The following is a 12,500-nucleotide window of genomic DNA, read 5'->3' as shown; positions in this document are numbered from 1 at the left end:
ACTTGTACTGTTTATTGGCATGTTTCTATATGACGTCATGGATGATTTTTTGTTTACACATTTTATGTATCTCATCAATACAGCAAATTCTCCACAAGAAATTACTCGAGTTTTTTTTCCTAGTGTCTTATAAGGTATATATGAATTTATTAAAAGGCTTGATTCATGTTTTCAATCGTTCTTTTCCTTTCAACTCTCAGTATCTTGAAAAATGACGTTAAATTACGAAACGGGTATTGTTATTTGCTAGAAAACCTAAGGGAATATCATATACGGTTCATGGTAGCCGACTTTATTTCTAGTATATGATTTTTTTCTTTCACTAAATGAAATATTAATTGATTTTATGACTAAAGTATTGTTATTATTCTTTCCTTATTTAGTGGATATTATTATTATTATTATTATTATTATTATTATTATTATTATTATTACCTACAATGACCTTGGCTGACGTCATTGGCTCTTATAGAAATTATGCTACCGAAGATCTGCTCAATATTTGATCTATTTTTCATTGCTTAAAAAATTATTTTATTCTCAAAAGAAAGATTTTGAAGACGAACTCTAATAAGATGATACCAACAGCCAGAGACGAATTTTCCTTATTTGTGTTACATTTTATCTTTGTGTTGTAAATCTGATCCATTTCTGTTTTCTCAGCGTAAATGAATCTAGATTATTAAAGCAATTCTTCCTTTCTTATCAAGTTAAGCAAAAAGAAGACAAAATCCAAAGCAAATAATTATACTGTTTACTCTATTGCAATTGCCATTAAGGCTTCCCGATGAGTTTTAATTGTGATATAACATTAGTCGGTGTTCTACTTCATGAAAAAACTCTATCCTACGATTATCTGTTTTTATTTATGCTTTTTATTTACTTTATGTCAAGAGCCACTTCCTGAGAAGTCAATTTGTCCTTATTTGCAATATCACGTATTCTGTATGTTTTCAGAACGCTTACTTGAATGTTACTTATGCCCGAAAGAAAATAAATGTTTATGTCTTGCCTGCCCTTTTCGAAGAGAGAAAGGAGTGCATTCTCGGGTATCCAATTTGCTTTTAATTACGCGTTGAGAAAAGCAAAATTTTGGTTATTGCAACGGTTTTCAAATAGCGGCAAATAAATAGTAAAATTGAGTACGAAAAGTATTAGGCAAAATAGTGGTCTCTACTATTCTCACTATTTTTCCTAGCGGTTGATCTTACTGGAATTAGTATGGACCGGAAGAGGTCACTTGCCTTAGTTAGATAGGCACTGTGCATCACAAGGAACTGGCTATCCTTTGATGAATCTAACAAATGAATCCTCTTTGGAGGCCCTGTACATCAATAGGCGTAGAAGGAGATGATGATGATTATGATTTAGAATTTATTTTTTATTTCCCTCTCACCTTTTTTCATGTTATTCACTTTCGTAACAATGTGCCAAACGCTTGTGTTTATTTCTGCATTGTTTATGTTATGTCCGCAATATTGATTGTTTTGAATATATGATTTTTTTTTTCTTTTGCATATCCGTTTTGTAATATCACAAGAGTTTGATTTAGTTCCTTATTTATGACCTTATAAAAAGGTAGAGGTTACATGAAACTTTGTATATCATTTTCAGGAAACCTGTGCTTGTATATTTGTTAGCTTTTTTAAGCAGTTATTAATTTTTCTAGGATTTTATATTCAATGAGGTTATAATTAGCTTTGTATTGTTGTTGAAATAAATAGGTTTTGAAATATATATGTAAGTTCCCTTTCTGTCCGTTATGGGTAACAGATGTTAAATATTTCTAGTTTCATCATCAGCATCACTTCCTCCTACTCCTATTGACGCAAAGTGCCTCAATTAGATTTCACCAGTCGTCTCTATCTTGAGCTTTTAAATTAATACCTCTCCATTCATCATCTCCTATTTCACTCTTCATACTTCGCAGCCATGTAGGTCTGGGTCTTCCAACTCTTCTGGTGCCTTGTGGCCCAGTTGAAAGTTTCGTGAACTAGTTAAGTTTTATTTAATCAAAATCATTATTTCTGGTTGTGTCTTTAGAATCTGAAGTTAAGCGAAAATTTTATAAATGTTATATGTTAAATGTTAAATGTTATAAATGGTCTTAGAATTAGGTTGATTATTTAATTCTGATCCATTTTTTTTTCACCTCACGGTTTTGATATGTACTCTTATAATCACATCCTTGAAATATGTTAATTCATTGAAATATGTCTCAGTATTTTATACAGGTAATTAATTATGGTTTGGAACCAGCAATATATATTTGGCATTGAAAATATTAAAAAGACTTCCCCCTTCCTCAAGAATTTGCTGAAAATAGATAAATTAGAATAATTTATTTTTTTCTGTTTAAGATTTGCTTTGAAATTTCACTCTCATTTCAATATAGATTATTTGAAATGTCCATAATTATGGTATTTTTTCTTCAGTTATACAAAAATGTTAAAATTATAAAAATATTTCATCAAAATATTTTCAGAACAGTTTACATTTTGCATCAAAGCTTTGCCACAAAGTTCAAACTCGAATAAATGATACGTATCTCTACATGTAACATTTCATAATTTGCTTAAGAATTAGTGTTTTTACTTATTTTAATCTTGCTCTATTTACGTAAGTAATATTGAATCCTTTGATATTTCTTTCAAACGATATTTTACGGTTTATGTTTTTTCCTTGTGTTTCGCCGGGCCTTCAGATTTCCGTTATTATTTATATTTTTAGAAAGTGGATAACGTGTGTTGAATTATTGATGGTCTTTAAAGTAAGCAATTAAATTAGATCGAGTATATAACTTTCATCATATTTCAAATAGAACACGAGACAACAGAAAGTGTGCGTTTGTACGCGTATATGTAAATGACTTTTTAGATATTACAGTGCGTGATTTTGTTGACTAACTGTATGTTTATAATTAAGAGAGAATGAAAATACGTGTTGTAGTGTGTGTTTGTGTATATAACCTTGTTCGTAATTCAGAGAGAGCGCAATGCAAATAAAATGTTTTTAGTTTTTAGAGTTATGACCATCGGTGGTCGAACTGGAAGAGACAACATAGTTGTAAATCACATACACATCAGTTATTATACTGAAGTCTAAATGGACTTCATTTATGTATATATATATTTATATATATGTTACCATTTAAGACCTAAGATCATTGTAAATACCTAAGAGAACATGATGGAAGTCACACAGAGAGAGACACACCCACTTTCAGAGCGAGAATTTTCACAGAGCCCTCTTGAGTCATTTGAAGGAACTACATATTTTCTTCTGCGGTAAAAGAGTAGAATCACCCAGTCACCAGCTCTTTAGTCGGCAACGCGGATATTTTAAAAGAAGTAGTAATGAAATTTCCATTGTAAGCAGTAAAAATGAGAAAAGATTTTAGTTTAGATTAATTACACTTTATAAGTAGCTCATTGAATAGCTGCTTAACTTGAAAATAAAAGGGTAGCTGAGAGGCTACTACTTTTAGTGCAGGAGTGACAACGGCTTTTTTTTTTACGTTTAACGTAGAAGTTACAACTTTTGCGTCTACTTTTAGAGATAGAACTCACAGAGAGACTTCTACTTTTACATTGTTCTTGTTTTTTCCCTAAAACTCTAAACATAACTAAAACATCCATTGCAGTTCAGTGTTGAAAATATAAAACATCTGAGTAAGGACACGTTACAGCTGATAGATTTTTTTAGCTTTTTATATATATTATAGTTATGTGAAACACCGATCTCCATGACTGCTCTGAAGCAAACGACCCAGCTTTTGTTTGCTACACGTGAAGAACACACTGAATCTACTTACATTTACTTTTTATGGTTTAAGGGGTTGGTGAATTATCTCCCTTTTTCAAATTCACCTCTTTCCACGTGTCTCCAGTCATTGAATTTTTCTCCATAACATATTAGCTATTGTGTTTATTAGCACTGTCTATTCTGAGTCAAATGTTCAAGACTGAAGAATAAAGCTTTAGGCAGGAAGGAAGGCATGAATTTCTCAGCAGTGGATAAAAGGCGTCTTCTCTTGTTGAAGACTGCCACACGGTAGGACAGCGAGTGTGATATGTGAAAGAAATGCATTTGGATTCTCTCTTCATAAGATAGAGATAACTGATAGTTCAGTTCTTCTTTACCTGTTGCCAGCACCTATATCGTGGATTCAAACGACTTTCACTCCGTTGTCCTGAAGCTTAGTCCAGTCTGAAATGTTGGCCTTGGCAAAGGTATCTCAAGAGTTGGTATATCTCCTGGTTTCTCACGCCCTGCTTTCCCTTGCCAAGTAAATGCCACCAAGTGCCTACTCCCGTTGATTGTACATCAGGGAGTGCACCGACTACAGTATGCTCGGCTGTCGTAGACTGACTTGCATATGCAATCATCTGCAAAGGAGCATTCGCTTAAGCTGGTGGGTGTTCCGGTGGGAAGGTTGATGCGCTTCCTGAGAGCAGCCCTTTAGACCCACTCCCCAGCGCTAGCCTTCGTCGCGTCGCGAAGGGAGAGAGTCGGGGCCAGGTTTCATGGCTTGGTTGGGCACCGGCAAGGACAGATGCGCGACACAATGGCAGAGAAGACTCGGCCCATCTGTGCGTACCAAGGGCCTCCTCTAAACAGCCTCTCTGCGTGATTGCTGGCCGGCGAGGCTAGGTTTTGAGGACCTCTCTTTACTCCGTCGCCATCGGCAGCGGTAGCAGCCAGGGCAGCTTCCTCCTGTAAAGGAAATGATGCATGTGAAAGTGGAAGTGAGTACATGGAGAGCTTCATCTATGGAGCATATTGTGTGATGGCTAAGTGTGACAGGAATAGTGTACTTAATTTTAGATACCTAAAATGTTACAGGAATACCAATTTTGTTGTTTTGTAAAACTAAGAGACTGGTAAATAAATTTTTACAAAGGAAAACATGATATATATATATATATATATATATATATATATATATATATATATATATATATATATATATATATATATGTATATATATATATATAGTATTATTATAAGTTTGATATTAAGGTTCAGATTCACATGCATCTGATGTAATCTTAATATGCATTTTACTGAAAAAACAAATACATGTCTCCCTGATGGGACTAAGGTAATACAGCCTTAAATAATTTCACTTGACACTCACCTGTATCTCCAGCTCTTACCTTCCAGGAAGAAAATGAACCTCCAAATCTCATTTGAAGAGTCGAGAAAAATCTAAATGTTCTTAAGTAAATTGTCAAAAATTATCTTTATTCATATATTTCGAGATAAGCTATTTGTTATATTACTTGTTACAACATTATATTTGCCCTGCTTTAAACGGGTGTCGAAATCTTCACCAATTTGGAAAGATTTTAAAAGAGAAATTATATTGTAAAGGTATTGTTAAACGAAATATTAATTGAATCTTTTATGATAAATAAAATTGAGTAATGCTGGTTAACGACAACCCACAAATGTACAGTTGTCTTTATTCATTTCGGTACACTTCACGGGAAGCTAAGGAGACGTTTGACAGCTATACGTGTAGCAGATATTGATGTGTTTAGCAAAGAGAAACGGTTGTCAACGCTGCCTATAAAGTCTCTGACCTTGTAAACACGAATCTAAAAGCATTTTTGTTAATATTACAAAGTGCTGTGCACTGTTTCTATACAGCATTTCGTAAATTTAATAAAAATGCTTTTTGATCACATGTTTACGAGCTCAGCGACTTTGTTTTACACACAGTGATGTAAACAGGTTCCATTTTGCTAAACACGGCGGTACTTGCTACTATGTACCGTTGGCTTCAATAACTCTGGTACACGTCACGGGAAGCCAAGGAGATCTCTGACAGCTGTACAATTTATATATAGATAAAAAAAATAGCAACGCTGCCAGTACAACAGTCGCTAATCCTGTAAACAGATGATCAATATATTTTTTTACTAGTTTTACGGAACGTTGCTAGGCGGATAACAGTATTTTCATGTACAGACCTCCGTAAAATTAATAAAAAATACTTTGTTTTACAGATTGCTAACAGGTTATCTTTTTCTTAACAGCGATGTTTGCTACAATGTATAGTACAGTATAGCTGTCCAATGTCTCCTTAGCTTCCCGTGAAGTGTACCGGAATTGATTAAGCCAACTGTACAAATTTGACGAACTGCTTGTAAACAACGTCATCAGACAATTATTTTCAAATTGTTTTTTTTATATATTTTTATTGCTATCAAAGTTGAATTTGTTCATGGGTTATGACAAAAAATTTCACCTGTATGAAAAAAACACGAAAACGCTCTGTAACTCTTTATTCCCTTCCTCAAGCTTGATGACAGCTTGGGACATCGCATGTTGTTATCGATATATATATATATATATATATATATATATATATATATATATATATATATATATATATATATATATATATATATATAAATCAACTGCAGTATAGGACGTTCAGATGCACTCATACGAGCGCGGACACCATCATCACTGCTATCATTGATGAATTATATTAATTATTTCTCTGGTTCGTTTTATGAAGATTCGTTCACATATTTCATGATAAAGTAATTAAACACCGACACTAACGTTGACAGTTCCTAACCTCGTACCCAGGCGTTAATAATTATTTTTTTCTTGGTATTTTGAAGACTGGGTAGTTAAGGTTTACAAGAAAATATATGTAAAAACCTTTTTTAGAATTTATTGTGCATATATTTTCGAACAGAGAGAGAAAGAGAGAACTATTATTATCATTCTCTGGGTAATTTTATATGAAAATATATGTAGAAACTTTGAATGAATTTTCGAACAGAGGGAGAGAGAAATAAAAGCTATTATTGTCCAAATCTTCTTTATCCAAAGGATGATTTGACGGTAATTCTGAGATTATTTTGCCCATCATCCAGAAGGGAATCAAGGAAATATAATAAACAACGAAACATCACCAATAGCTCGAATATGAAACACATCTTATGGAATGTGGAATAGAGCCAAATCAAATAAGCCACATCTCGATGCTGGAAAATTGCCGTAAGTGGATTTCCCTCTAAACAGTCGAGATCTTGTGGCTAAGGTCTTACGACCCTTATCGCCACTTGCTCTTAAACCCGTTTTCGCTTGACACCACAAATTCTTCGTCATTAGTGTTGCAAAACTATCTGCATTATTTTAAGCATGGCTTTAGCCACGGAGCTCTCTCTCTCTCTCTCTCTCTCTCTCTCTCTCTCTCTCTCTCTCTCTCTCTCTCTCTCTCTCTCTCTAAGGAAGGAGCCCTTTATTGAGGTTATTTCCTATCCTTTGACCTTCTTGTAATACTCGTAAATGAAAGTGTTTGTATGCAATCTACTTGGCTCGGTCTCCCAGAAGCTGGGCGATATCAGGCTCCGAGGTCTGTTACACTTTACATTTTTTTTTTTCAATACTGTTTTATATCACAAATATAATCACTTCTAATTTTTGGATTTGTTATTCCGTGGAGGTCCCCAATATGTCCCAGTACGTGGAAAAGAGTGATATTGTCTTCACTGTTGAATAGGAAACCTTCGTCTTTTCTGCCTTATGTATACTAATGTTTACTTTTTGATATAGGTCTGCTATCTTTTTTTAGTGTACCATGTTTCTATACCTCCATTTATTTTGTATAATTTACTAATGATATATTTATTTGACTATTTCGTCAACAATTATTTCCATTTTGTATATACAGTATATATATATATATATATATATATATATATATATATATATATATATATATATATATATATATATATATATATAGTCGTTTGTCTGTTAAATCGGGATTATGCCAGGTGAAATCTGATGTCTTCATTTTTTAAAAAAGATTCTATTAATAAAGGAAACCATTATATTTTGTTAACATTCTGATTCAGAATTCCATATTGCCTTGTATACTGGTATTTGTATAAGGCGTGTTTAAAATATAACTGGAAAGACGCAGAACAGTTGGATGGGTATTGCAAAAAAATTTCTCTTTTGAAGAAAAAAATTTAAACTATGCTATTAGTTTTGTTTGATGTTCTTAATTTGAGATGATTTTTTCTTAGCACCCTTTTGAATGACGAATTACTTCTTTAAAACATTACTCACATGTTTCTTATGTTATTTTATTGTGTAATATATTAGAAAGGCCATTATTTTACTATTCATTTTTTATTTATTTTAATTGTTTTTCCTTTGTTCTTGTGTCTAAAGAGTTTTTTCCCCATAACTGAGCACTACCATGTTGGGGCTTCGTAGACCACTCCTACCTTTAGATGATCCATTCCTTATTATTGTTGATGTTATATCTAAAGCAAAGGTTTTAAAATTTCATTTTTCTTGAGAAACCTAGGTATAAGGTTGAGGAAATTGAAACGACAAACAAAATTTCTACCAACTCTCAACGCGTTGCACTGTAGTCATCATAAATTGGCTTTACTGTACCCCTTCGGGGCCTATCTGCACCAACTTTTTAGACTTAAATTCTGAATGGCCTCCAAGGCCCTAACTCCGAGCCCTATGACCCAAATTCTAATTTTCGTAACCATAACAACATCGAATCTAAGACGTATCATTGAATAGGGAAGCGAAAAGTATTCAGTATTTCCTCCGTTTCCTGAATGAAAGTGTTGCAATAACCTTGAGTCATCCATGTCCCAGTTGCCATGACGACAAGAAACCAGTATGTCAGGTATTTTGATCTATTAATTTATTTGTGGTTGAAGCAAACGCGACAATTTCATTCATTCGTTTATTTATTGAATATTTTCTTTGAGTGATTGTTTATCGAAGAATATTATTTCTGGAGAAATTTTTTCTCTCTCGTTGTCTGCTTTATCTACAGTAGTAGTATTTTAACGCCAAAATAAGATAGATAGCGTATTTCATTTAATACTGTTAGGTTTAAACTGGATATAAAGATGCCGCAACTGAGCTGCTGGAACAATCGGAAGTCGGACACCTTACGATATCATCGTAAAATCCCAAGAGAAACACATAAAAGTTTAAATACCTCTCATGAATGGCAGAGGCAAGAGACAGTGACATTTCCTAGTAAGCAGGATAATGCCCTAGAGACTGACCAAATATACATACGATCAGCAAGGTTTAAAAGCCATTCATGAATGCCAAAGGCAATGGACAGTGATATTGCCCTAGTAAGCAGGACAATGTCCTAGAGACTGACAAAATATACATACGATCAGCGGCCAAGCCCCCCTCTCCACACAAGTTAGGATCAGGGAGGGCCAGGCAATGGCTGTTGATGACTCAACAGGTAGACCTGTAGGCTCCCCCAAACCTCCCCATCCTTAGCCCAAAGGATGATGAGGTTACAGACACAAAAGAAACTATCTAGTTTGAGTGGAACTTGAACCCCAGTAAGACGAGCGTCAGGCAGGGACGCTTCGAGTAGGCCATAACAGCCTTAAAAGAGGTTTGGGTCGTTAAAAGAAACTTAATGTCACGAATTCTGGAAGTTTTGATGTATTTTGATAAATATAGTTTAGATTGACTTTTTCAGCAGATAGTGGTTTAGTGGTTGCTGTTACTTAGATGATTGATTGATAGCCTGTTGAGAGAGAGAGAGAGAGAGAGAGAGAGAGAGAGAGAGAGAGAGAGAGAGAGAGAGAGAGAAGATTGCAATACTTGAATACAATGGTTAGGAATCGAGGATTGTTATCATAGTTGTATGAGGTTTAGAGTGACTATATTTAGACCAAATAGTTTATAGTTGGATTAGAAATTAAAGGTCTCAGACATTGTGATCTCGTCTTGAATCTACGCTTAGAGATTTCCATAACTTTTTTCCAAACACATATAGGAAAGACTTGATTTCTTAATGTATGTTTTACAAATTTCATTTAGAAATAAGCAGTTAGCCTTTATATTTGAAATATTTAGAAACTAAAACATGATCCTTAACCAGACGCATTTTTATGTACATTAGTTTAACTTTCAGTAGATTATAACTTGATACTGAAAAGCAGATTTTGCATACTTAAATCTTAAATGCTTCTTTTGCATTTAAGAAATTATTATAATTTTTTTAGGGTTACAAGGGTCGCTGAGAAACCCTGACTCGTTTAAATGGTGATTATTTCGAGGACTGAATTGTTGCTTATATCCTAAGTAAAATAGACATTTCTCTCTCTCTCTCTCTCTCTCTCTCTCTCTCTCTCTCTCTCTCTCTCTCTCTCTCTCTCTCTCTCTCTCTCTCGATAGAAACAAAATAGTTGAGTATTGCACCTCTGTGCGTGTATGTACGCTTGCATGTATGCATGCGATATTTTTAGTGTTTCATTGACGTCATCATCAACAATGTCTCTTTAATTATATACACCTCATTTAGAATTCTAGATTTATTCTATATTGCAAATTCCATTTTGAGAAACACATTTGGTCTGTCTCTTCTTCAATTGCATAGAAGATTGGCATATTGAGAAAGTTTTTCTTAAAGATTATCGGTGATCAATCTATCTTAAGGGTAGATTAGTCTTTATCTACTGACTATCATCTCAACTTTGATTGAAACTTGCGGTCTATTAAATTCATTATTCGTGGTCTACATATTAATCACAGGTACCGTCGTTCAGTTAGTTCTTTATGCATGTTGCACAAGATTTTTTATAATTCTGACTATCCTTTGGATTTAGGTCTTCCAAGAATGTAATATCTTGTAGGTAGCACAATACTAGGTATGGAGGTTAACTCTAGCAGTGTCGCTTCCATCATAAGTCTCAATACTACACAGAATTCTCGAAGTTTGATTTCAGTTGTGACCAGATTGTGGAATGATCTTTCTAATGTGGCGATTGACTCAGAGGAAGTTCAAAAGCTCAAACTTGTTTCATATGCGTTTCTGTTGAACAGTTATACTTATGTCAATTCCAATTGTAAATTCGTGATTAAAGGCCCAAATTTTAATGCTATTACTGATCAATAATTATTTGATATACAGTATTTCTTATTTTTAATACTTTTCATAAAAAGTTTATTCTGTTTCCATATATATTTTCTTTACTGGACCTTTTCTCTGTTGGGACGCGTAGGCCTTATAGCATCCTGCTTTTCCAACTAAGGTTGTAGTTGGTTAGTAATAATAATAATGATTAGGATTATACAGGGTGTTCATAAAGTCTCTCCGCAGTGAACATTCGAGGCTCATTACTTTCTTAGTGTTATCACACCTCGAACAAGTCGGTTTTCGTTCAAAATACTGCGGAGAAACTTTTTGAACACCCTGAATAAAGTCTTTAATGATAAGTCTTAACGCATTTACTCGCAACGAAAGTTTTCCTACTCAGCGGGACAATGAAGTCAAAGGAGTTGATTGATAAGTGGTTTCACTGGCCTTGTTGTGTATATTAACAGCCGTCATTAAATAAATCGATTTGAAAGTAAGCTGTTAATTCATTATAACGTGTAACGGTGTGTGTGTATTTATATATATATATATATATATATATATATATATATATATATATATATATATATATATGATAATTTTTTTGCACATTTAAACGTGTTTTTCATATTTCAAATGAGCCATATATATTAACACATTAAAGTCTGGATTCTCTTAAAAACCTCGGGATCAGAGCCCCAGGCGAAATCACTATAGTCTTTGAGTAATTTCGCCTGGGGCTCTGATCCCGAGGTTGTTAAGAGAATCCAGACTTTAATGTGTTAATATATATGGCTTATTTGAAATATATATATATATGTATGTGTGTATGTGTTTATGTATGTATTATACATACATAGACACATATGTATATAACTTTAGCAGAAATATTAAAATTAAAGTTAGAGTAATTGTTTACACAAACAGGTATAAATATGGTAAAAACGAAAGGCATACGCATGCATGTGTAAAATAATGCGGTAAGATTAAAAGCCTATATACATGTACTCAGGCATTTATAATGATAGAACACAATTTCATAAAGGCTGTAAGAAATAAGTTCTTATACGAGTGCACAACTGATATTGAAATAAAGATATACGCATCGACGCAATAACAAAAGTTCATACGTTTGCATACAGATAAAAGTTTATACACTCACAGGACATGATGAAATAAAACTCGAATGAAATAACACAAACACATCGATGGAGTGAAAAGCTTTTCAGGAATGAATGATAATAACACTGATGTTGCACATGAGCAACAATTACATATGTACGTATACTCAAAATAGCACAAAATCATAAATAGCTATACTCAATTTTTTTTTAATGAGGCGCATTTGTACTGACTCGCATGGGTGCCCTTTTAGCTTGGAAAAGTTTCCTGCTAGCTGATTGGTTGGACAAGATAATACTAATCAGTCAGGTATTAGGAAGCTTTTCCGAGCTAAAAGGGCACCCCTGGGAGTCGGTGCAAATGCACCTCATTAAAAAAATGAGAATAGGTATTGCGTTGAAATAAAATCTTCCCTCTTGAAGGAAATCAAACTTTTATTTCGTGAAAGTATACACAAAAGAAATTCAGCATTTCTGGA

The 12,500-nt window shown here is 33.6% G+C and overlaps 1 protein-coding gene and 1 long non-coding RNA gene across 8 annotated transcripts in view; one reads left to right on the top strand and one right to left on the bottom strand.

Moving 5' to 3' along the window:
• Positions 1–12,500, bottom strand: part of LOC137641467 (uncharacterized) — a 267,521-nt gene that overhangs the window by 700 nt on the left and 254,321 nt on the right. For 4 of the 7 annotated variants that reach the window (XM_068374050.1, XM_068374054.1, XM_068374053.1 and 1 more), the window contains one exon: positions 4,532–4,716. In XM_068374050.1, the coding sequence (XP_068230151.1) occupies positions 4,671–4,716 (46 nt within the window). In that variant the 3' untranslated portion in view covers positions 4,532–4,670. Of the gene's footprint in view, positions 4,717–12,500 lie in introns of all 7 variants that reach the window. The other 3 variants (XM_068374052.1, XM_068374055.1, XM_068374056.1) reach the window with 1 other exon arrangement.
• The window catches only part of LOC137641469 (uncharacterized), a 150,802-nt gene that overhangs the window by 80,676 nt on the left and 57,626 nt on the right, over positions 1–12,500 (top strand). The gene's annotated exons all lie outside the window — the stretch shown is intronic.

The sequence above is a fragment of the Palaemon carinicauda genome, chromosome 5, assembly GCF_036898095.1.
Source record: "Palaemon carinicauda isolate YSFRI2023 chromosome 5, ASM3689809v2, whole genome shotgun sequence".
NCBI classification, from domain to species: Eukaryota; Metazoa; Arthropoda; class Malacostraca; order Decapoda; family Palaemonidae; genus Palaemon; species Palaemon carinicauda.
Note: the sequence above shows the minus strand (reverse complement) of the source record. Positions and strands in the feature narration are given on the sequence as shown.